Below are 26415 nucleotides of genomic sequence, written 5' to 3' on the forward strand. Positions count from 1 at the left end.
CGGCCTCAAGCTGTCCCAACTGCTGTCCACAAGCTCCTGGCGAGCTGCCCGCTTCTTTCAGGAGCCATTTGCATTGGCCAAATTGGCTACTAGTCTGAGTGACTCACCTTCCCTTTTGTGCAGCGTTCCGCTACGGAGACGTGGTCCCCGAGCCCTGCTGCACAGCTGCTGGCCTCCCCGCGCGCCTCAGTGAGTCGCCGCTAGTCCTGGGCGAGGTAAAGTTTTCATTGGGAACAATTCCGCGAGTCAGCCGCTTCTCGCAGCTTTGACCACCATCTTTTTATTACAGGAAATGACATGGAAAACGGAAGAAAGACGCTCGAGTCCAGGCACGGACCCCCAAATGAGGCGAGCTGGGCGCGTGGCTTTAAAAGTTTGGCGACATCGGCCCTTCACTTTCACCCCGAGGGAGGGGGGTTCTCTGCGTTGCATGGCAGGTCGAAAGCCGCTGGGCTGTGTGGGTGAAGCACGCGCGTGCGTGGGATCGAAAGGGGCGGCAGAGTGCATTGCCTGGGTGGCATGTAGTGTGGCCCCTGGGGCCATTGCTGAAAATTGCTTTTAAAGGGGTGAAGAAAATTTGCACAGTTAACTCCTTATTCTGATCGTGTAACGTCAGAACTCGAAGATGATGGTTTGATATTACATGACTAGTTATATACACTCAAGCAGCAAATTATTAGGAACACTACTAATACTGGAAGGGGGTTCATTTTGCTCCCAAAACAGCCCTCCATTCTTTGTGGCTTGAATTTCGCAAGATGTTTGTAACATTCTTTAGAGATTCTGGTCCATGTTGACATGATTGCATCATGCAGATTTGGTCTATCACATTCCAAAGCTGTTCAATTGGATTCAGATCCAGTGACTGAATCCAGGGAAGGCCACTGAAGAACACTGAATTCATTGTCATGTTTATGAAACTAGTTTGAGATGGCTTTTTGCTGTGTGACATTTTGCATTATCATAGCAGCCGAAAGAAGAAGATGATACACGAAGTAGCTTTAAGAAGATGGGTCAGTAGTGACCAAGAAGGGATGCACATAGTTTGCAACAATATTCAAATAGGCTGTGGTTTTCAAGAGATGATTGATTGGTATTAATGGCCCTAAAGTGTGCCAAGAAACATTCCCACACCATTACACCAACACCACTAGCCTGGATTGTCGACACAAGACAGGTTTGGGTGCATATATTCAAAATTCTGTCCCTACCATTTGTTTGCCTTGGTAGAAACTGAGATTCAGCAGACCACACATTTTCAAGTCTTCAGCTGTCCAGTTATGCTAGTACCTCACCTATCTGTTTTTGGCTGACAGGAGTGGAACCTAATGTGGTCTTCTGCTGTTGTAGCCCATCCACCTCACAATTTCATGTGTTGTACATTCTGTGATATTTTTCTTCTTGCCATAGTTTTACAGAGTGGTGATTCGAGTTGCTGTAGCATTACTGTCTGCTTGAACCAGTCTGTTCTCATCCAACCTCTCTCATCAGCAAGGTGTTTCTATCCCACAGAACTGCCATTCACTGGTGTCCTTGAGTGCTTAGAAAGGTGCCATGTATAAATAAAATGTATTATTATTACTGGATGGGTTTTGTTTTTTGCACTGTTCTGAGTAAATTTCTATAGACTGCTGTCATGAAAATACCAGGAGATCAGCATTTACAGAAATACTCAAAAAAAAAGCCAGTTTGGCACCAACAATCATGCCATGGTCGAAATCTTTGATCACATTTTTTTCCATTCTGGTGTTTGATGTGAACATCCACTGAAGCTCCTGCCCTGCATGTACACTCCTGCCACATGACCGGCTGAGAAGAGCATTGCATGGATATCTGGTCTATAAGTGTTTTTAATAATTTTCTCAGTGAGTATGTATAAGTAGAGAAAGAAAACAGGAGGACAGAGCATCCGTACCATTCATTGGTAATTTGTGAAAAGTTAAACTGAACATTTGTTTGTATTTTTTCATGTTGTTAATCCACAGCTGATTATTTTAACACACAAGTACAATTGTCTAGTAGGTCTTCTAAACCGTGTCATTGCTTTCCTCTTGTTAATCATATCTTCATTCTCATTGATATGCATTACTGCCCTCATAGCCTTCGTTTCCCATTGAAGTAAGTGGCCTGGTCATGGTCTTCTTACTGTTCATTTGTTACACTTGCTTTTGCCAGCCCATTACTGCATAATACATATTATCATTTTATTAAATCTGCTAGGTGTGATGGTAGACTTGTGTTGAGTACTGTTTCCTTTCTGGTCATCACCCTCGTAATTGCATATTCCAATAGTGATAGTAGCCAAGCCAGCCACTGCAAATCTTTGTGTTCGTTCTGCTGGTTTGTAAATCCCCTCACACCTGCAGCATACAATGTTTCTTATCACAATATTGAACTCTGTGCTACACACGGTCATTTTACTCTGTATTTACTCAACTACACTTCACTTTGCTAAACGCTGATTCTATGGCTGGTCACAATTTAGCCCAGTGTAATATATTACTTGTGTTGGTCAAGAAACTACATTTGGCAGTGTTCTTTCATTTTAAAAAATTTCATATTTAGAAGATTTTTTTATTTTAATGGAAAATGATCTTTTGCTTGCATTCTGCTGCTCAGAAATATGTCAGTCCTATTTTCTCTCAGTACTGTTTACAGACTCTTAACTGTCCGTCTATTAATTGACTGTATTGTGTATCTGCACTTGATTGCAGAATGGCTAGAGTAACAGTTGTAACTTAGTGGTAATTCCCCAGACCACCAGCAACACAAGTTCACTTACATACTACAGAAATCATACATTGTTTTTTTTTACCTTGGTGTTCTCCTATATGAAAAAGTGATTTGAGATTAATTGTAGACACTTAACAAGTAATTATTGGGTTTTACAAGTGATACACTAGTGTCCCATCCAGGGCCGATTCCTGAATTGTGCTTGATACTGCAGAAATAGGCTCCAACCACCCTTGAATCGGTGGAAAGTGGATGATAGTTAAAAAAAAAAAGTTGAAAATCTTAAAAGGCAAGTAAACAAAAAGAAGGAAAAATGTGGAAACCAAATGGACCAATTTAGAGTAAAGGATATGACTACTGTAAGTCCGTTTTTAAGAAAGCCCACTACTTTAGAGGTTTTAAGTTTTCCAAGTGTAGTCCCCAAGGTGAGCAAAAACGGAAACAAAACCAACTTAAAAGTTTTTAAAAAGATTTCTGATTTTTAATTATCTGGCCCTATTCCTCCCTATGCAATTCTGCAGGTCACACAAGTGTAGCAGTTTGAGATTTTACAATTATAAGAAATTTAGAAATATTTAAACATTTTTGCTATAGCTTTAATAGCTCAACTTTTTAATTCAGATTTCAGTGGAGTTTTCTCCCTTAATCATATCTAAATACTAACCATTAAATACAAGCACAGTAGATGCAGGGGTGAATGATATTGAATCCTAAATAACATTAGCTATGGCTGGGTTTCACCAGGACTAAATATCAGAAGCAATTCTCTAAATATTTAGACCATTGGCTGCAGCACTCAAATAGTGGTTGGATGCATCCTACTTTAATTATCCTTGGGATGTGTCAAGAACTTCAGTGGAGTTCATCTGTGGCAAACTGAATTGATTGGATATTGTTTAGCAAGGCACACACTTGTGTATATAAGGTCCCACAATTCGCACACCATGTCAGGACAAAAACGAAGACATGAAGTTCAAGGAACTCTCTGTTGACTTCTGTGATCAAATTGTTCTAAGCCATATATTGGGGCAAGGGTTTAAAACTATTTGTAAAGCAACGAGTATTCCCAGGAGCACAGTGGCCTCAATAATTGTGAAATGGAAGTTTGAAACCACCATACTGAGTAACTGGACAAGAAGGGCATTGGTCAGGGAGGTGACAAAGAACCCAATAGTCACTCTAACAAAGTGTCATAAGTCCTCTGCTGAGATGGAAGAAAATGTCGGAAGGACAGCCATCTCAGCAGAACTCCATCAATCAGCTGTTTGAGTGGCAAGACAGAAGACACTCTTGAGTAAAAGGCATATGAATACATTTCAAGGACTCCAAGAGCATGATGAAAATTCCCTTATCCAATGAGACAAAAATTAGACAGAACTCCAAGCAGCATGTCTGACAAAGATCAGTGAAGCATGGTGCTGGCAACATCATACTGTGGGGGTGCTTCTAAGTGGCAGAGACAAGGCAGCTGGTCTCAACTGAGACATGGGTTAATCCAACCAAGTACAGGGGGAGTCCTTCACAAAAACCTGTTCTGGAGTGTACTCAATGTCAGACTGGGGCAATGGTTCACCTTTCAGCATGACAGTAACCTGAAGCATTCCCAGGTAGGCTCCCTTCCCATCACACACACCCTGTAGTGTTTCTAATGGCAATTACTTACTGAAATGGCTGATTTTTGATTTATTCGTCACATTCGACTGGAAAGCCCTCTTTTTAGCAGTCATTCTTTCAGTGTCTTGTCAACCCCCTTAGCTTATCCTTAAATAGTACTGTGTAAATGCTAATTGGTCGGCACATCTCCTGGTATCTCCTCAATGCTCTTAAGACTATGCCGGGTGACACATCAAACCTTCTTGTGGCAGCACATATGGATGTGCCATCCTGGGGGAGCTGGACTACCTGTGCAACCTGAATCGGCTGTAAGTACCACTTCATGCTACCAGTAGTGACAAGGACACTAGCAAAAAGCAAAATTACAGAAGAACCAGGCAGGCAGGAAGGATAAAGAGAGAGCAGTTGTCTGGTGACCACCTGCAAAACCATTCCCTTTTTGGGGGCTGTCTTGCTGTTGCTTTCCCAGTGCACCTGTTGTCACCGTCGTTTGCACCAAAGCAGGTGAAGTTAATTCACAATCGCTAATGCTTCCAAACTGGACAGATTGATTTTCCTGAAGCTTAAATGACTTGGGGTTAGGCTGTGATGAGTGTTACCTTAATTTTTTTTAAGCAGTGTATAGAACTTGCCAAATTTGTTAATATTATATTTATAAGTCTACTTAAAACAGTGGATATAGGCAGAATAGGGAGCAAGGCAGGAACCAAACCTGGGCTGACTAATAATTCAAGTTGTGGTGCCCACTCATCTATACACACACACAGGGTGTGGAACTGTCAATAGTTTAATATGCATACAGATTTAAATAATATGCAACCTGACATTGACAACATCTACGCGTGAAAAATCAAAACGACAATGATGGAACTGCACGGCAGCAGAATTCATCCCTGAGGCATTACGTATCATTTTCTTTTTTTTAAATATACTGTAATTGCTTTGAAGCCGGGCGGCAATTGTTGGGTAAAGTATAAATCGGACACATCCCAGTATTATCTAACACAAAATAGGTTTCACCCTGAAAGGGACACCAGAAAACAGTAAAACTGGAGAACAGGTAACTATGCTGCACATCCAACAACCATTACTTCATCTTCTAACCCTCTTAGCTAACTGCCCATATTTTATGGGCTTGTCGATGTTTCTCCTTACAATCAGAATACATGAATTTTGAGACACCATTTACCACTGACTCTGTGGAAACAAAAACACATAAGAAAAATGTCACCAGTACCACTAAAGCTTTGTCTAGGAAAGAAGTGGAACAGAGGACTCTGGAGATGTGAGCAGCGTTACTAACGTCTATGCCTCTGTGGCGTACGCATTCCCTGTGATCTCTTCAAAGCTTCGACACTAATCATGAAACTCCACACTTCTCTGAAACTGATTAATAAATTCATCTATCAAACCGATTTATCCGCAGCCACCACGAAGTTTCTAATAGTGACAATTTGCTGCTGTACTCAGTTAAAAAATCTCACTGTGTTTTTTTTTTTTTTTTTGGACACGAATAACTCGGCGTTTATTTGCGAGTTCCAGACACTACAGAGACGGAACAGGACAGGGGGAAATGTTTCAATGGTGCTCTTCATGCGGCGTTTACACGCCTCAACATATGTGCTGTGCGGGTTAAGCAAAAAAAAAAAACCCTATATCTTTTTGATGGTAGTTATGCTATGCTTTTGTTTGAACGTTAAAGAAAAATCAACAGTAACATGAAAGATTTTATGTTATGTACCTTACTGAGCACGAGTTTGTTTCCCATCGGAAGTTAAAGTAAGTAACCATCATCTCCATTTTGGCTGGAGAGGGATGATTTTCCCGGAGTTGAGATGCTCAGGGAAACACAGATATGCAAATATTGTCTAGAAATTATTAAAGAAAGAGTTGAAGTGTTTGACAACTATTATCAGTTATTGTAGAATATCTGTTTCTGTAAAATAAAAAAAAATCAATTGTTTTTCATTCTTTAATGGAGCGCAAGAGGGAAGATGTAACTAGTGGAGTGCGCTGTGGTCCAGGGGAGCTCTGCTGGCCCCACTCCTCCCACACGCAGCAATGTGAGTATTGGAGGTGGGGGCACGCAGGGCAAGCACTGGGCATAGCGGGCGGGTGATGGGTGGATGTGCGAGAGTAACAGCCGTGGGAAAAGGTTAGGGATTGTTGTTTCTGCTTGATGAATTGAATATTTAAAGTTACTAATGAGTGTGTTTATTTAATAATATTGGTTGAAAAATGTTGTGTCTTTGTTTACCTATTGAATCTCTGTAACAGTGTCTTCTGTTTTTGGACTTTCCTGTTGCAAACAAATTTCTCTCTGGAGTTATTAAAGTCTACCTAACAAACATAACCTACACAAGTGTTGAAGTGGTTAGCTCATTGCATAGACTGTCAATAATAAAGGTGAAATGAGCGTATACAAACAAGGGTACTTCAAATGGGAACAGTTTTGATTTTCTCCATAGTCTAGAACCATAACTTATAATTTAAAATTCCAAGACGATAAAATGTTATGCTACTGTTAGTCAATCTTTTTGTGCGTTACTACAATCAAATGGTAAACAAAAAGTTTTTACTTTCTCCAAGTCTAGAAAAGGGGTTCCCAGGTTCAGGCATGGTGTACCATTCATTATGTCTACTTGCTTCCATTCCAATCATTTTTAGTGGGTTACCTTTCTGTCTTATCCATGTAATTGTTTAGCTGGATTTTTTTTTTCTTATTCTGCCCTCAAAAAGGTGTTCTAGTATGATATTTGCATTTAGAAGAAATTAAAAAAATGTGCTTTGTCATAGCTTTAAAAACTTAACTTTCTGTGACCATTTTTATTTCAATTCATCTTACTTCTGTGAAGTTTCCTACTTAAATTGTATCCAAATACTGACAGTTAATGAGGAGCAATGCAGACAAAGGTGCAACTGACACAGAATGTTAAAGCAGTGTTAGCATTCATTTGTGTGTTAATTTGTAATAAAATGCATAACGAAGTTGTTCTCAAAAGTGGATGTATTAAATGTTTAGGGGGAATTTAGCAAGTATTTGTGTGTGTGACATTAATTATTGTTCTTTTTAACTGTTTTTAAGATTTTACTCTTTTTATGTTCTGGTCAATTGATGATTTTAACTTACTAGCTATGTAAGGCTCCTAGAAACTATTGAAATCATCAGAAAAAAAATTGAAATGCAGAGTTAGAGGTTTCCGTGGTTCTCTTGTTTGTCTTTCCTCGGCGGTTTCATTTTGGCGACAGAGTCACTTTCTTTCAGCTTCTTGCTGTAGCCTCATACTTCTTTCTTCTTCTGACTTGTTAACTTTGAGGTTCATGCTGTAGCCTTGCATTTCCGGGCTTGAGATACATACACGCGCTTAGACATTTATATATAAGATTGCCTCACAAAGGATTTTTATTCAGAGGTAGCTGCTTCCCTTTAGTATTCAGTGTCATTTACAATTGTGTCTGTATTGCTCATTGACAGTATCTGGATACAATCAAGCTAGTAAACTCCACAGGAAAAGTATTTTGTAAAAGAAAGTAAACATTAAAAGGTATGGCAAAAATGCAAATTCCTGCATTATGTTTAAATGTAAATACAGTTGAATACTGAAGTTTTCATACAATTAGGGTGAATTCTTTAAAACTCACTTAATAACCTCTCCACAGATTTATACTAATAAACTGTAAATTTGTCATATTATTTAAGTCAACTGTTTTGTGTGGGGGGGAAAAGAAATTTATACTAACAAACTGTAAATTTGGAATATCGTTTAAGACATCTGCTTTGTGCGGGGCAAAAGTAAATTTTCTGAGCAATGTTCACAGAGAGATTGTTTCATTTTTATTGACTATGTCACAATTCTAGTGGGTCACAAATTTACATACACTTTGTTAACTGTGCCATTAAACACCTTGGAAATTTTCAGAAAATGATGCCAAGTCATTAGGCAATTAGACAATTAACTTCTGAGAGCTAATTAACCTAATTGGAGTCAACATATGGATGTAATGCTTACCTTCAAACTCACTGCCTCATTGCTTGGCCTAATGGGAAAATCAAAAGAAATCAGCCAAGACCTCAAAAAGAAATTGTGGGCCTCCACAAATCAGGTTCATCCTTCTGAACAATTTCCAAATGCCTGAATGTTCAGAGTTCATCCGTACAAACAATAATACAGAAGTATAAATATTGTGGGACCTCATAGCTGCCATACCACTCAAGAAAGAGACACATTCTGGCTCCTAGAGACCTTGTGACGATGCTCTAGGAAACAGACAAATATCTACAAGTATATTCACAATAAAATGAGCCCTATATTAACATAACCTGAAAGACCGCTCAGCAGAGAAGAAGCCACATCTCCAAAGCCGGCCGCCATAAAAAATGCAGACTACAGTTTACAATGGTACATGGGGACAAAGATTGTAACTTCTGGAGACATTACCTCTGGTCTGATGAATCCAAGATTGAACTGTTTGGACATAATGACTATCATTATATTTAGAGGAAAAAAGGTGAGGCTTGCAAGCCAAAGAACATCATCCCAACCGTCTAGCATGATGGTTGAAACATCATTGTCGGGGTGCTTTGCTGCAGGAGGGACAGGTGCACTTCACAAAATAGATGGCATCAGTAGGTAGGAAAATTATGTAGATATGCTGCAGCAACATCTCAAGAGCTGAGCAAGGAAGTTGAAGGTCATTTGCAAATGGGTATTCAAAGCTGTAGCAAAATGGCTTAAGGACAACAAGGTCAAGGTATTGAAGTGGTCATCACAAAGCCCTACCCTCAGTCAGATTAAAAATGTGTGAGCAGAACTAAAAAAGCGTGTTCATGCAAGGAGTCCTATGAACCTGAGCCAAAGTGTAACTGGTACAAGTTAAACAGTATAAAGGGAATGCTACTAAATATTAATAAATTGTATGTAAACATCTGACCCACTGGAATTGTGATATACAGTGCATCCGAAAAGTATTCACAGCGCATCACTTTTTGCACATTTTGTTGTTACAGCCTTATTCCAAAATGGATTAAATTAATTTTTTTTCCTCAGAATTCTACACACAACACCCCATAATGACAATGTGAAAAAAGTTTACTTTGAAATTTTTGCAAATTTATTAAAAATAAAAAAATTGAGAAAGCACATGTACATAAGTATTCACAGCCTTTGCCATGAAGCTCAAAATTGAGCTCAGGTGCATCCTGTTTCCCCTGATCATCCTTGAGATGTTTCTGCAGCTTAATTGGAGTCCACCTGTGGTAAATTCAGTTGATTGGACATGATTTGGAAAGGCACACACCAGTCTATAGAAGGTCCCACAGTTGACAGTTCATGTCAGAGCACAAACCAAGCATGAAGTCAAAGGAATTGTCTGTAGACCTCCGAGACAGGATTGTCTCGAGGCACAAATCTGGGGAAGGTTACAGAAAAATTTCTGCTGCTTTGAAGGTCCCAATAAGCACAGTGACCTCCATCATCCGTAAGTGGAAGAAGTTCGAAACCACCAGGACTCTTCCTAGAGCTGGCCGGCTATCTAAACTGAGCGATCAGGGGAGAAGAGCCTTAGTCAGGGAGGTGACCAAGAACCGAATGGTCACTCTGTCAGAGCACCAGAGGTCCTCTGTGGAGAGAGGAGAACCTTCCAGAAGGACAACCATCTCTGCAGCAATCCACCAATCAGGCCTGTATGGTAGAGTGACCAGACGGAAGACACTCCTTAGTAAAAGGCACATGGCAGCCCGCCTGGAGTTTGCCAAAAACCACCTGAAGGACTCTCAGACAATGAGAAACAAAATTCTCTGGTCTGATGAGACAAAGGTTGAACTCTTTGGTGTGAATGCCAGGCGTCACGTTTGGAGGAAACCAGGCACCGCTCATCACCAGGCCAATACCATCCCTACAGTGAAGCATGGTGGTGGCAGCATCATGCTGTGGGGATGTTTTTCAGTGGCAGGAACTGGGAGACTAGTCAGGATAAAGGGAAAGATGACTGCAGCAATGTACAGAGACATCCTGGATGAAAACCTGCTCCAGAGCGCTCTTGACCTCAGACTGGGGCGATGGTTCATCTTTCAGCGTGACAACGACCCTAAACACACAGCCAAGATATCAAAGGAGTGGCTTCAGGACAACTCTGTGAATGTCATCGAGTGGCCCAGCCAGAGCTCAGACTTGAATCCGATTGAACATCTCTGGAGAGATCTTAAAATGGCTGTGCACCGACGCTTCCCATCCAACCTGATGGAGCTTGAGAGGTGGTGCAAAGAGGATTGGGTGAAACTGGCCAAGGATAGGTGTGCCAAGCTTGTGACATCATACTCAAAAAGACTTGAGGCTGTAATTGCTGCCAGAGATGCATCGACAAAGTATTGAGCAAAGGCTGTGAATACTTATGTACAAGTGATTTCTCAGTTTTTTTGTTTTTTTTTTAAATTTGCAAAAACCTCAAGTAAACTTTTTTCACATTGTCATTATGGGGTGTTGTGTGTAGAATTCTGAGGAAAAAATGAATTTAATCCATTTTGGAATAAGGCTGTAACATAACAAAATGTGGAAAAAGTGATGTGCTGTGAATACTTTCTGGATGCACTGTAGTAAATAAAAAGTGATTTAATTGTCTGTGAACATTGTTGGAAAAAATTACTTTTCCCCTACACAAAATAGATGTATTAAATGATATGCCATATATATAATTTGTTAGTATAAAATCTGTGGAGGAGTTATAAAATGAGTTTTAAAGATTTCACCCTAAGTGTATGTAAACCTCTGATGTCAACACTATACTGCCACATATTTCTGAATGCAAAATAAGACAACAAAAGGCTAATTAAACAATTAGATCATTTAGAAATAAGACTGAACCATTTAATTGAATGAAACCTCCCAGCCACAGTGGGTCCCTTTTGGAAACCCAGTCTAGAATCATAATTTATAGTAAAAATTCCAAACTTATAAAATTACAAGTTACAATTAGTCAATATCATGTACTTTACTGAAATCAAATGGAAAACAAAGCGTTTTTACTTTCCCCAAAGTCTCGAATAATCAAAATTCCGTATAGATAAGGCTACATGTTACAATTGCTCAATATTTTGTTTTTTTTTTCCTTTTTATTAATTTTATTGCAATCCATACAAAGAAATCAAGTTTTTACAAAAAGAAAAATTGAGTTAAAAACAGATCGATCCCCACCCCTGTACAATTGCTCGATATTTTGTTTTTTACAATTGTCAAAAAGCTTAAGAAAATTAAGTTCTCTATAGTTTAAAGCAAATTTTAGGACATTTGAACAAGGAAGCTTTTTATTTATAAAAAAAGCACTATATCTTCATTGAAACATTTTATATTTGTAAAGAACATAACAGACTACCTATTTAGCCATCTTGTTTATCTCATTATAAGTCATGGCAGTGGCAGAAATAAGAATGTTGAGGTGGATGTGTGGAGTTATAAAGAAGGACAGAATAAGAAATGAGACCATCAGAGGTACAACAAAAGTGGAAGAGATATCTAAGAAAATACAGGAAAGTAGGTTGAAGTAGTGTGGATCTGTGATAAGGACAGAAAGGGACTATGTGGGAAAAAGAGTGATGGTAATGGAAGTGCATGGCAAGAGAAAGTAGAATATCCTGAAGTGGAGGAATATGGATAAAGTAAAAGATCTAAAATAAAAGAGTGTGAGTAGGGAGGAGGTTTATCAGGCACATTGACCGCAAATAGAAGTGGGAAAAATGAAGCAGAAGAGAAAACTCTTTTAATACTGCAAATAAGGAAAAAAATGTGTTACTACAACAGCAAAATGTCATATTAACTGTCATTTGTTGCCCCGTTAAATCGATTTGTGTGACTCAAACAATTCATTTAAACTGATACTCACATGAAATGGCCTAATCATATAGCATTTTAAGCCAGTATTGTGTTGAGTCCATAACTCACAGATATGGGGAAAAATTTTAAATCTATATGAAATTTGTGAAAAGGAGTAGTAGCTTGAAGAAACTTTATTACCTAACTGGTAGTATAAAGACAGTTCTTGAATTAGAAGTGTACATAAAAAAGTTAATTCAGTCAAGGCTGATGAGAATGATCAAAGTTTGAAAACAGAATGTGTTCTGTGATGTTGCAATTGTGAGTTATTCACTTTTTAGATTGAGTAAAAAATACAAAACATTTTCTTTAGAAACTCTAATATCTAATGGATATCCAAAATAATAAACTGATATATAAAAGTATATATTTCTAAAATAAAATAATTATTTAAAATAAAGTCGAACAATATTATCAAAGAAAGTAAGCGTTTTAATTTAGTAAACAGTGGTACATCCCATAGTAGCTACGACAAGATCCAAACATTTCCTAAAGCTAGTAATTGGTCCATCATTTGCTTTAGATGATTACTCCTCCAAAAATTATATATTTTATATGTTATTAGCCCTATGTAGTTTGTAACGGTGGATGAGAAAAAAAATGGAATCTCATTTAGGACATAACGTTTCTGACAGAACAGAACCAAATGGTGACCAGAATATCAAAAGCTGCCATGAAAAAGCTCATGTTATGTCACATAATCCACACTTCAAGTCACCCAGTCATACCATTTGTATACTCACAACATCCGCAATGCATGTATTGTTTGCTAAAATATTGTTAAATAAATATCTCCAGAAAATGAAAGTCATCCAAAAACAGGAAGCCCCTTAATATGTGGTTGCATTTTTGAATTGAACACCAACTTCTCGCCTTCAGTTCAAAAGCACATCCTCATGTGAATGGGTTTCCTGTTTGAGGATGACTTACATTTTTTCAGAGCGATTTATGTTACAATGTTTTAGCAAAAAATACTTGCGCTACTTCATGACCAAAAATACTTTTTTATACATCTTTTCAGGTGGTCATGGTTGCAATGAAGAATTCTTTTTCAAGTCTCTACCCACTGGGCTTGCAATTGGACCTTCAATGGCACAGAATGACCAAATAGGCATTTGGTGTGTGGGACAGCCTTTGCAATATGGAGGATTTTTTGGACAAGTGAATGAGCAGGAAATGCAGGAACTGGTAGGGTTGTTTTACTTAAGTTAAACTATTGCCTTCGTGTAGGCCGTAGATGCAGACGGCATCTGGAGATTGACTAATTGTGCTGTTCTTTTTGCAGGTGAAAAATGAAAATAAGATAGTCATACAGGAGCCCAAATCTGCACTCCAGGCAACAGGTTGGATGAGGTAAATTATGACTTTTATATTATAATAATCAGTCATTTAAGATTGCTGTGCAGCTAAAGAAACTAACTTGACTCTAAATTATTTCACTAGATTTGCCTGCCCAGCAAAAAAGGAAGAGGATCACAATGTGGATATGTACTGTTTCCGTGGAAAGTTTTACTTTAGAATTTGCAAACCTGTTGATCCTGGAGTGGAGCTCCTCCTCAGACCCAGGACGAACTCAATGCCACAGCAAGAGGAAGATGTTAACCTAAGTGAGAGAGACAACATAGTACATGGCCAACAAAGAGAAGAAGACACCACTGCATGCGTGAACGCAGATGATAAAGAAGGCAATGTGTTCAAATTCACAAGTACCAAAGAAAGAAGGAAAAACAGCATGTCAGAGGGGAATGTTAGTCAGAGAGGTGAAGACCCAGAGAGACAGAGAAGAAAGTGTAGAGTAAGTGGTGTAGACAGATCAGTGCTGTCTGATGTGGGGCAGAGAGAAAAAGAATGTGTAATGACAGCAGAAACCACTGAAACAACAGAAAGTGGCATGACTAGGGAAGACAGCATTCAAGAAAAAGAAAACAAAATAATAGGACTAGGCATGAGGTGTGAAGACATGAACATTGTTGGAAGGGGCGAAAATGTCCAGAAAGGAGAGAGCAGCATGGCAGATGTGCATATTGGACAGGGAATACAGGAAAATGTGGAGCAGGAGTACTCTGGACATAGAAGTGGAGATAGCATTCCAATAGGAAACACCCAGCACGGAAAGGATTACAGCACAGAAGAGAACAACAATGGCCAAAAAAAACCAAATACAAATGTAGGGCTAGACAATAAACAAACTAGCAAAGACAGAACTTTAGGGAATGTTATGGGGCAAGAAATAGAGAAATGTATGACTGGGTCAGATGAATGGCAAAGTGGATTAGACAGGATTGATGGATTAAAGACCACAGAAACAGACAAAATAAATACTGTACATCAAGAGGACAAAGAGGTGTGTGAAAAACACCAAGAATGCACACTGGGTGATCTATGCCACAAAGCAGAGAATCACATAGATCATTTTAAGAAACAAGATACAGTGGAGGATGTCACTGCTGCAATGAACCAGAACAGTTGCACTGAGAGTGTCCAGAGTTTTGAAGTGGCTATAGAACATGGTGAGTGACATGACATTTGGAAACACCTTTACCAACATACTGTTTTTCTTTTTTCTTTTTTTGCTCTGCAGGATATTATACCTGATGGCTTTGAATATCTTAATAGAGAATGAGTAATACTTATTCTGCTGGAAGATGACTTTGCAGAAAGAGAAATGAGACCATCATATAGGATATTTGGAATCACAAACCATACATTAAGTCTAGAATTTATACAGACCTCTTTCTGGAAATAGTTATGACTTGTGTTAGTTATTGCTAGTTCACAATATACTGCAGCATTGTTTTTTTCTAAAGTTTCCAAAAGGCATACTTAGGCATTATGATCATGGCTCAGTGTTTGGTATCCTTATGTCTTCAAGGCTTCTCTCAAGATGTGGTAGAATCTGACACATTCAAAGTCTAATGGAAGGATTGAGATATCCTTTCAGATGCACCTGTTTTATCTAGTCAGTGTAGTATTCTAAAATTATTAGCCCAGGCAGTCACTGTGTTTTTTTTCTTTTTTTTGGAGTCTACATGCTTCAGGGTTTTACTTCCAAATCCCAACAGTGTGTGTCCTTAGTTAAGGAGTTACTTTAAACTGGTGCAGTAGCTGTGAGTATAGGTCTTTGCATAAGTGTGCTCCATCCTGGACTGATTCCTGCCTTTTGGCCAGTGATTCCAGTTTGTGCTAAAGCCTCTCCATGATGCAACATTTGGTTGAAGTATGTTTGGGGGAAGGATGGTTGAATGAATATCTTAAAATACTTACATTTCCATTGCATGTTATATAATACTAAGTCTGAAAAAAACAGACAATCATAGGCGTGTTTGCTCCATAAGTAATTTGGACAATAGTTAATAATATTTGTAGGCATATTATTATGACTTTGTGTTTGTTGGCAGTGTATATTCTCAAATCAACTATAACTTTGTTTATTTCACATCCTATTAAGATCCTCCTGTTGTTATAAAATAGTGTCATATAAAATAAACATACAAAATATCACAAAATGATTGAATACAAACAAGTAAACAGTTACTTAAAAATTGTTAAAGAAAAATGTATTTAGCCTGATCCTTTGCACTTTGCACCATCCCACATTAGATATTTTATAAATAGCAGACCAGACAACATAAATGAATCCATTACAGGGTTACTTTTGCAAAAAATAGTTTACACATAGATTTGCATTGTACAGTATATGAGAGTGCAGCTCTTGATTAAAAATATTCTGGATTTGATTTTTTTCTTTGTCACAAAACAGCCACACATCTGGTCTTGCCCAAGGTTTAGCTTATGTAAACTAGTAATCTGTATACCTAGATGATTTTTCTTAAAATTTTTAGATCCTATTTACTAGCTGAAGCCATCCTTGTAGATGCCCACAACCTCCACCCCCAAGTTTAAATCACTGGTAATACCTACACAAAAATTGCACCACATGCATTTCAAATGAATAACATTCAAACATACAGTGGTGTGAAAAACTATTTGCCCCCTTCCTGATTTCTTATTCTTTTGCATGTTCGTCACACAAAATGTTTCTGATCATCAAACACATTTAACCATTAGTCAAATATAACACAAGTAAACACAAAATGCAGTGTTTAAATTGTGGTTTTTATTATTTAGGGAGAAAAAAAAATCCAAACCTACATGGCCCTGTGTGAAAAAGTAATTGCCCCCTTGTTAAAAAATAACCTAACTGTGGTGTATCACACCTGAGTTCAATTTCCGTTGCCACACCCAGGCCTGATTACTGCCACACCTGTTTCAATCAAGAAATCACTTAAATGGGAGCTGCCTGACACAGAGAAGTAGACCAAAAGCACCTCAAAAGCTAGACATCATGCCAAGATCCAAAGAAATTCAGGAACAAATGAGAACAGAAGTAATTGAGATCTATCAGTCTGGTAAAGGTTATAAAGCCATTTCTAAAGCTTTGGGACTCCAGCGAACCACAGTGAGAGCCATTATCCACAAATGGCAAAAGCATGGAACAGTGGTGAACCTTCCCAGAAGTGGCCGGCCGACCAAAATTACCCTAAGAGCGCAGAGACGACTCATCCGAGAGGTCACAAAAGACCCCAGGACAACGTCTAAAGAACTGCAGGCCTCACTTGCCTCAATTAAGGTCAGTGTTCACGACTCCACCATAAGAAAGAGACTGGGCAAAACGGCCTGCATGGCAGATTTCCAAGACGCAAACCACTGTTAAGCAAAAAGAACATTAGGGCTTGTCTCAATTTTGCTAAGAAACATCTCAATGATTGCCAAGACTTTTGGGAAAATACCTTGTGGAATGATGAGACAAAAGTTGAACTTTTTGGAAAGCAAATATCCCGTTACATCTGGCGTAAAAGGAACACAGCATTTTAGAAAACGAACATAATACCAACAGTAAAATATGGTGGTGGTAGTGTGATGGTCTGGGGTTGTTTTGCTGCTTCAGGACCTGGAAGGCTTGCTGTGATAGATGGAACCATGAATTCTACTGTCTACCAAAAAATCCTGAAGGAGAATGTCCGGCCATCTGTTCGTCAACTCAAGCTGAAGTGATCTTGGGTGCTGCAACAGGACAATGACCCAAAACACACCAGCAAATCCACCTCTGAATGGCTGAAGAAAAACAAAATGAAGACTTTGGAGTGGCCTAGTCAAAGTCCTGACCTGAATCCAATTGAGATGCTATGGCATGACCTTAAAAAGGCGGTTCATGCTAGAAAACCCTCAAATAAAGCTGAATTACAACAATTCTGCAAAGATGAGTGGGACAAAATTCCTCCAGAGCGCTGTAAAAGACTCATTGCAAGTTATCGCAAACGCTTGATTGCAGTTATTGCTGCTAAGGTTGGCCCAACCAGTTATTAGGTTCAGGGGGCAATTACTTTTTCACACAGGTTTGGATTTTTTTTTCTCCCTAAATAATAAAAACCATCATTTAAAAACTACATTTTGTGTTTACTTTTGTTATATTTGACTAATGGTTAAATGTGTTTGATGATCAGAAACATTTTGTGTGACAAACATGCAAAAGAATAAGAAATCAGAAAGGGGGCAAATAGTTTTTCACACCACTGTATATTCAAACTCATACCAACAAGATAAAGATGCCTGCATGTGACTCTTGATACTTAAAATGCCGTGCAATTTCATTTTTCCTCCCAACTTTTTATCCAGAGGTGGAGTGGTGGCTCTGAGGCTTGGGATCTGCACTGGCAGTCGAAAGGTTGCCAGTTGGGATCCCATAAATGCCAAAAGTGACTCCACTCCATTGGGCCCTTGAGCAAGACCCTTAACCTGTAATTGCTCCGTCCTGGGTATTAGGTTAATCTGCATCCAGTCCTGCATGTAGGGCCTCCAACCTGCAGGGAAAAAACTGGGGGTTGGTGGCAGAATTGGCACTCCAGCCACCATAAAAACCTCACACTGTTCCATTCCATCGGAACTAGTGTGGTGCTGAGGTATCACCCACTGCATGGTCCTCAGGTCCTAATATGGGATCCTGAGTTAGTTTGCCATTGCGGTGAGTGCGGCAATGCGCTGCATCAGTGTGTGCTCCTAACCTCTCCTCTCTCTCTCTCTTTTTATCCAGGAGGTAGCATGAGCAGAGTCTGTGGTAAAACATGACTTACATGTAGTACTTATTTTTAAATAAACTGTAAACAATAGGTGCTACTACCACCTGGGCAAAGTACCCTTCTGCATTTTTTATGCTGGAAAGGTTAAAGGATACTGCTACTATGATGGTACTTCCAACATTGAATCCTTTAGAACTTTTTTTTTATACATTTTATACATTGCTGTAGAATGACCAGGTGGTGCTGGGAAGTCTTTTGGCTTTAAAAACCCCAGAAGTTTATTTTCTCCAGTATATCTTCACAAGCTGTAGTTTTAATTGTATTTTCTTCTATGGCCATCAGGCCATAGCAAATGTTATCCCATTGGGCATTCATTTTTACCATTTCAATCATTAGGGACTTAAAACGATGTTTTTTTTCCATTTTACCTTTTATAATTTTAATTTTTATTTTACTCCTTGCAAAGCACTTCAGGCTATACTTGAGTGTGAAAACATGCAATATAAATAAATGTAGTCTTGTTTACTATTGTTATAAACAATGTGCTTAAGGCAACAACCTGTGTTGGGAGTTATCTAAGAACTGTCTACACTACACAAACCATTTTGATAAAATCTAAATTTATACTTAAAATACCATATTTTTCAGCCCAGTGTGTTGTGTTTTCATTTATAGGACACAATGACAACTGTTAAATGAAGAGATTCTTCTGTGTTATATTTGTATGTATCTTTGTGTTTTTATATCAATGTTTTTCCAAAGGGAAACAAACCTTTGTCACCATGAAATGCAGAAAGCATATTTTTTTCTTTTGAACCCAAAAGATGGCAGTAGAGCAATAGTTGTGGTTTTCTCAGTGCTCTGTGTGGTTTTGACCAGAAACCTATAATTAGCTGTGACCACTGGGAATTCTTGTTTTTAATTTTCTACCTGTGAATTTTCTAAGAGTGTTTTTGTGCTTTAAGAATAATTGACATATATGAGAGAATGGAGAGGTCAGCAGAATCATTAATGTTATCTGAATATTCTATACACGCAATATTTTATTTCTTTAACGTGGTGAGGTGACTTTTATCATAGAAAGATCCATCACAGTTTTGCTACAAAGTTGTATATCAAATCAGACTTCATAATTTTGCTTATTTAAGTGTGGCTCAGTAATAAACATGCAAACTAATTTGACCAGTGTAATTAAAGCTCCTTTTTGATAAATACATTTCTGCATTCTTTTTAGGTGTGTTAGCATATAATGTAAAAAAGCACTTACTGCAATAGTCGTGTCTGTCTGTCAGTACACATAAATCAAAATATCTCCCAGTGGACCAATTTTGTTGAAGTATGGAGCACAAATTCTTTGAGGAAATTTGTTAGCAGAGTTCCACAGAACATTTCAAAATCTCCCATTGAAAAGTATTGGCGCATTTGCAAGCTCATCCTTTTTCAAACAGAAACATTTTGAGAAAATTCAGTTAATGGTTAGTTTATGGTCTCAATTGTATTCTGAGGGAGGATACTTCTTTTGTATATTTTCCTTTTTTACATTCCGACAGCCACTCAGAACCCCAGTACATGTTAGCTAAAGCTCTAGGTGAGGCATGTGCATGTGTATATGCCGCTTGTACACCAGTTTATGTCTCCTGCTGTTTGAGGTAAGTTAAACAGAAATGTGAAATAAAAAAGTCTCTTATCTGGAAATGAGTGGAAAAGGAAAGGAATTATTTAAAGGTCACTTTATAAGTACAGAGTAAACAAATATGTAGTCCATATTTATATTAGACTAAAACAGCCTCAAGGCTGTATTATCTGAACATTATTACTGTAAAGAACAGACTTTATCAACCTGCAGATAAAAGTTGTTTGAACTGATTAATTACATGGAAAAGGCACAGCTCCCATAATTAATAAAAACCTAGAATGGGTTTAGAAAGTGAACTGCAGTTAATATGTGGGCAAATGCAACAAGCACTGTACTGTGGTTTAAAATTTCTGAGGTGCACAAAGAGACTGATTGTGCCACATATAGCAAGGACGGATCAGTTCTACAGCTTGTGTCATGCTGAAAAAGTTGCTTAGTGGTAAAATGTATGACAAAGACTGAATTTGGGGTTATGGTTTATCCATTTCTGAGCAGCTTTTGCTTCTGTTTTTCTTGAGAGTGGAATTAGAATTTTTAATACTAGTGTTAACTTTGGTGTTCCCATTATACAAGAAATAATTTCCTTTCCAAATTGTTAGTCCATCCATTCATTATCCAACCCGCTATATCCTAACTACAGCGTCACGGGGCAAACTGTTAGTTATTTGGATAATTTTAATGAAGTATTGAGGTTTTACTTCTCAGAGTAATATTGATTGTAATTTTATGCTATTATCGGATGCATTTATCATTGAATTTCTTTTGATAATTTCACATTATTGTTGATATGTTAACATTTAGTGGGTAACTGGGTAGTGTGGTATTTTGACTATAGTTGAGAAAAAGGGTATTGTATTTATATCACTAAATACTTGTTGGTAATATTATTGAGGTTTTATTTTATAGAATCCCTTTTTGTTATTAAAAATATATTTTAATTGAAAATACAAAAAATGTTAACATTACATAATAATTCAATATTTCTCAGACACTCCAATTTAACTGCAAAGCTCCAGACCTGCTTTCCATCCTGGTCTAAAGCAGCCGACAATTTTACCATGAGACAAAGATTTTAATGCTTGATTGGGTACTTCTTTTAAGATTTTTATGTTTAAGAAATTTGAACAACAGTTAGTCATAGACCCTCCACAACTAACAACAGCATAGCTGTTGTGAAAGGATCAGACTCGACACACTTAAAAAGGTTTAGGGCAGCCACCCGTATATTATCCCTGGCTGCAATGGGTTTGTTTTTTAGAGATGTGTCTATGTTGGAGTCCAGACATGAACTGATGAAGGTTTGGAAAGATGGCGGTTTCAATGATCAGACCAGAAGTGGCGTAGGGGAACCGGAAGTGACCTTCTTCTGACGTCAGTCTAGGCACCGGAACCGTAAGTGACATCTCCAATGCTGAGTCAGACTGGTTTTCCCACAGCTGGTCTGCAGAGATAACAGGAGAAGGTTTAGGGCACCCCGCCACCCCCTGGCCTGGCGTGGAATTATCTTTGCTTGGTCCATACAACGTCCTCCTACTCACATGTGCTTGACACTGTCAATGTCACTTTTACAACCCTTGATTTGGAGTCAGCTGTCTGAGCCACCACAAGCCCATTTGAGCTACATTTTAATTCATTTTGTAAAGTGCCTTTAAAAACATGTATTTAGTGTAGTATATTAATTAATGTTATTTCACATGGAATATAAATATGATTTATTGCTTCCAAAAGTATTTAATAAACAAAAACTTGATAACTAACTCTTTGGTAAGGTAACTGAAAAATGTAAAATGCACCACCATTCAAATCAGTTAACTAAGTCCCTGAACACACCTGAATATTACAGCATGTGTACATTTTCTAACTTATTGTAAACTGCAGTTTAGCTTTGTAGTGCCAACTTACACTCAGGTGACTTTATCATAGTGGCAGCTACTTTTTAAATATAGTGAAAGTTTGAGTCTTCTTAACAGTCTTAATGAATTTTATTCTCATACAGCTTTTTCTTAAAATAATTCTCTATTCTCTTCTTTGTGGTATCATAGGAGGATCTTTATCTCAACAAACAACACAAACTTCAGTACATTCCATAGAAAAGTGTAAGCCTCCGGCCCGGAAAAGCAGAAAACTCTCAGGGGCTGAAAGAAAAGTAAAGGAAAGCAACTTGACACTGAGTAAAAACGAAACAACTGAACAGTCTGCAGAAAAGCAGACATTTTTTAAGACAGAAGAACCTAAGAGTTCTAAAGTGCAGAATATCAGTGCCATCACTGCATCTCAGTCTGATCCAGGTACTGTACTTTTGCAAAGTGAAATTAATGCCAAAGGACCAACAGTGTTACCTTCCAGAACAAGTTCTCGATTGGCCGCTAAACCACGGAAGATGCACTCATTGGTCAGCAGAATTCAGAAACGTCTTCAGGAGAGAAAGATGAGAATTCTGGCACAACAAGTAAGAGAGCAGGAAAAGGAGGATTGTAGGATGGAGGCTGCTTCGTCTGTTATCAACCAAACAGAGCAACAGGAGCCAGCGGAAGAGCTAAACGATGAAGTAGTTACACCTGGAAAAATGGAGACAACATCTTTGCCACATTCTGAAATAAAACATTTGGTTAAGAGTGTGACATCACTTTCTGAAGTTCGTGAAAGAAAGTACAAATGTGAAGAGTGTGGCAAGTGTTTCCTGCAGCTGTGCCATCTGAAGAAGCACAGGCTAACTCACCTGGAATATAAACCCTTCCTGTGTACAGAGTGTGGCAAGGCCTATAGTTCCCAAGAAAGCTTCAGGGCTCATCTACTCCTGCACAAAGGTGAAAGGCCTTTCAAATGTCAGCAGTGTGACAAGGCCTATGGCACAAAGCGGGATCTAAAGGACCATGAGATCCTCCACACTGGTGAGCGACCATTTATCTGTGACCAGTGTGGCAAAGCTTTTGCACGTCGACCTTCTCTTCGTATCCATATGCAGATTCATTTGATGAAAGAAATGAATTTGGAGAACACCAAGCACTGCAGATGTCCTGTCTGTGACAAAGATCTTGCTAATGGTGGATCACTGAGGAATCACATGAGACTGCACACTGGGGAGAAGCCATATAATTGCTCTTACTGTGGAAAGTCTTTCCGGCAGAAGGGCAACCTGCGTGGTCACCTCCGCATTCATACTGGAGAAAAGCCCTACAAGTGCAACCACTGTGAAGAGCTATTCTCACAGCTGCCAGAACTGAGGAGGCATCTTATCTCTCATACAGGAGAGGTGTACCTCTGCCCCATATGTGGGAAAGCCCTTAGGGACCCTCATACACTCCGAGCACATGAACGTCTCCATTCAGGAGATCGGCCATATAAATGTGACCAGTGTGATAAATCTTATATCTTGGCCTCTAAGTTGCGTCGGCATCAGAAGAGTCACTTGGAAGATAAACCCTACAAATGCTCAATATGTGGGTCAGGTTACAGCTCAAAACAAAGCTTGGTCCGCCACCAGCTGTCACACAAACGAAAAGAGGAGAAGCTGGCTGGGGAGTTGGCAGAAGCATTGGCAGCACTGGAATCTGATGTTCCTCCAGTTGATCAGAGCAAGAAAGGAGCACAAAAAGCAACAAAAAAGCACTCGGTAGAAAAAAAGGATTGTGAAAGCAATCTAGGGGAAGCATCAGTACTCTATGTGCATGCTTTTGAGACAATGGAGCTGAGCTCTGATACAGCACATGGAACAGTAATGATTAGGCAAGAAGTGCCTAATGAAAACACTGTCCAATTTGCCGAACCACATGTGATGCACAGAATAGTGGAGTCATCTCCTGAGTTAACCGAGTCAATGGTGTCTGAAACTGGAAGCCACATCCAGATCAGTGAAGACTTTATAGAAATTATCATATCTGACACAGACAGTAAATGCATTATAGTGGAAGGGGAGAAGTCCCACAGTAATGTTGTCATCCTTCAAGAAGAGGAAGGTCTGGATGCTGTGGCTGAAACAATAGAAATAGAAACAGGTACTTGAGGTGAAGCAAGCTAATTATAAATTAGGAATTAAATGATACAGCACATATTTGACTTACTTGGAGTCTTTTTTTATTTTTTTGTTCCTCAAATAAATTTCACGATCGGGTTTCAGTTGGTTGAGTATGTACATATTTAGATGTACCTGCCTTGATTTACTGCTTCAAATGCCAAAATAAATCAGAATAATACTTGTTTTATGGGCTTTTTGAAGAAAGTAAGTAACGTGCATTACACCCTCAATAAAAAATTATGTGTTGTCAGAGGCATGGACCTTGAATTTCTTTTCTGTTAAAGAATTGCTGTGCTCTTGTTGTTTTGATTTTTGTTTGGACTCTGGGTCATATCCTTAGTTATGAACCATTTCTTCAATTAATCCTATTTGATTTCATTAACTCAATATTTTCCTTACAACACTGTATGCTTCATTTCAGGAGTCAACATTCTGGGTTCCCAATATTTACAGGCATTATATATGTTTTTATTGTACACTAGCAAAATACCCGCGCTTCGCAGCGGAGAAGTAGTGTGTTAAAGAAGCAATGAAAAGAAAAGGAAACATTTTGAAAATAACGTAACATGATTGTCAATGTAATTGTTTTGTCACTGTTGTGAGTGATGAGTGTTGCTGTCATATATATATATATATATATATATATATATATATATATATATATATATATATATATTTACACACACACAAATATATATATATATATACATATCTACATATATAAACATATATATACATATACATACATATCTACATATATACACACACAGCTATTTCGTATCAGTGCAATACGCTGCTTGTTAAAACGGATGACTCCCGCTCTTACGTGCAAGTCTGTGTGGATATTATGAACTATATTATTTGTTCAAGTTCTATTTAAATTTTAAATAGAAGGAATTTTTATTTAGTCGACAGAAATATCTTTGGTAGGAATGGTAAAACAGACAGGAATATTATTCCTGAATAAATCAACTCAAACCTTAAACAACTTATAATATTTTGCTCTCCATAAAAATATATCCTGTCTAAATTATACAAGTTAGAAATAAAGTAAACGTTAAAAGAACAAACATTCAAATTTCTTTACTCTTATGTAATTTTATATAAAAAATAAACTTAGATTTTAAATATCCCAAAAGATTTTGCTCTCCATAAAAATATATCCTGTCAAAATTATACAAATTCAAATATGAACATGCTGCATAACAAAACCTGGAAATATAAATAAAATGTGTTCCTTTCAGCAATAACAAATCAAATCATTCAGTTGTCTTTGCTCATATGTCATTTTAGAGCTGGACGCCTGGCATCTTTTTGGCCACAGGTTCGTTTCTGTTTGGTGTGAGGTTCTGTGTTGTGGAGATTCTCAGGATGGATTGCAGGTGCTCATCAGTGAGGCGACTCCTGTGTGCTGTTTTGTTAGTCTTTATCACTGAGAAGAGCTTCTCACACAGATATGTGCTACCAAACATGCACAAGGTTCGAGCCGCATGTAGACGGACTTTTTGTTCTTCAAAGTCACCAAAGCGCCGTGCAAACTCAGTGCGCCAGTTTATCAGCAAAGTGCGATTTGGGAACACCGTAGTGACGACTTGGTTTAACATTACTTGGCAACAGGGAAAGTGGGGCAAGGTGCACTGGTGCATTTGTGTCTCCCATAAAAGCAGCTTCACTTGAAATCACTTTGTGATTGTGCACGTTAAAACGTCCGCTGAAGTGTCAGATTCTTATTTAATTCTTCTGCTTTCTGTATCTTCTGCATTGCATTCAGGTTACCCTGATGTTTTGTCTCATAGTGCCGTCTTAGATTAAATTCTGTAATTACAGCCACATTAGCTCCACAAATGAGACACACGGGTTCAGTAAACATATACTCAGCCTCCCATCGGTTTTTAAAGGCTCTATTTTCAGAATCAACTTTTCTCTTCAGCATCGTGTGAGCTAGCTTCGCAATAACTTGCAGCATCATAAGGTAGACTTGATTAACGCGTAAGTGTTGCAAGGCAGCTGAAGCGCTGCATTATGGGATCTGTAGTTTATTGTGTTACCAGCGCTTCATATACCCGGCTTTAATAACAATAATACAGTATATAAAATGATCTCGGGCGGATATAATTACACGCCGGGCGGATGTGGCCCGCTGCCCTTGAGTTTGACACATATGGACTAAATAGAACTTGAAAAGATATATTTTTCAAATGTGATCGCGCAATTCAGATAGAGTTGACGCACTACAGCCTGCATGCCTCAATAAGTCATCCTCCCTCGCTCTTACTTTTTACCGCTCATCTAATGAATACACTGAGTATGGCTTTACCAAAACAATCATTGATGGCTAATAAAGTATCCATTATTCGAGTATGTAGATCGGGTTATATATATATATATATATATATATACCCGCGTCGCAGCGAGAAGTAGTGTGTTAAAAAGCTAGAAAAGAAAAGGGAACATTTTAAAAATAACGTAACATGA

The 26415-nt window shown here is 38.3% G+C and overlaps 2 protein-coding genes across 4 annotated transcripts in view; one reads left to right on the forward strand and one right to left on the reverse strand.

The window, feature by feature from the left end:
- Window positions 1–195, reverse strand: part of prdm11 (PR domain containing 11) — a 53705-nt gene extending 53510 nt beyond the window's left edge. Inside the window, exon 1 of the mRNA XM_039754540.1 lies at window positions 108–195. The gene's annotated coding sequence lies outside the window, so the exon portion shown is untranslated. The remainder of the gene's footprint in view (window positions 1–107) is intronic.
- Window positions 163–24194, forward strand: znf408 (zinc finger protein 408). 3 transcript variants are annotated; one of them, XM_039754595.1, is made up of 5 exons: window positions 163–215; window positions 13234–13400; window positions 13498–13565; window positions 13656–14722; window positions 21968–24194. In XM_039754595.1, exons 2-5 carry the CDS (start codon window positions 13302–13304, stop codon window positions 23926–23928), a joined length of 3195 nt encoding a protein of 1064 aa, XP_039610529.1. In that variant the 5' UTR covers window positions 163–215; window positions 13234–13301; the 3' UTR covers window positions 23929–24194. The 3 variants fall into 3 exon arrangements, with proteins under 3 accessions (XP_039610529.1, XP_039610512.1, XP_039610519.1); XM_039754578.1 differs by lacking the exon at window positions 163–215 and adding an exon at window positions 6148–6410; XM_039754585.1 differs by lacking the exon at window positions 163–215 and adding an exon at window positions 6462–6502.
- Window positions 24195–26415: the final 2221 nt, after the last annotated feature.

The sequence above is a fragment of the Polypterus senegalus genome, chromosome 1, assembly GCF_016835505.1.
Source record: "Polypterus senegalus isolate Bchr_013 chromosome 1, ASM1683550v1, whole genome shotgun sequence".
NCBI classification, from domain to species: domain Eukaryota; kingdom Metazoa; phylum Chordata; class Cladistia; order Polypteriformes; family Polypteridae; genus Polypterus; species Polypterus senegalus.

Coding starts and splice junctions, on each gene's coding strand:
- znf408 (XM_039754578.1), top strand. CDS start 6,323: ATGGAGCGCAAGAGGGAAGATGTAACTAGTGGAGTGCGCTGTGGTCCA. Junction 6,411..13,233: donor CTCCTCCCACACGCAGCAAT/GTGAGTATTGGA, acceptor ACATCTTTTCAG/GTGGTCATGGTTGCAATGAA. Junction 13,566..13,655: donor CAGGCAACAGGTTGGATGAG/GTAAATTATGAC, acceptor TTATTTCACTAG/ATTTGCCTGCCCAGCAAAAA.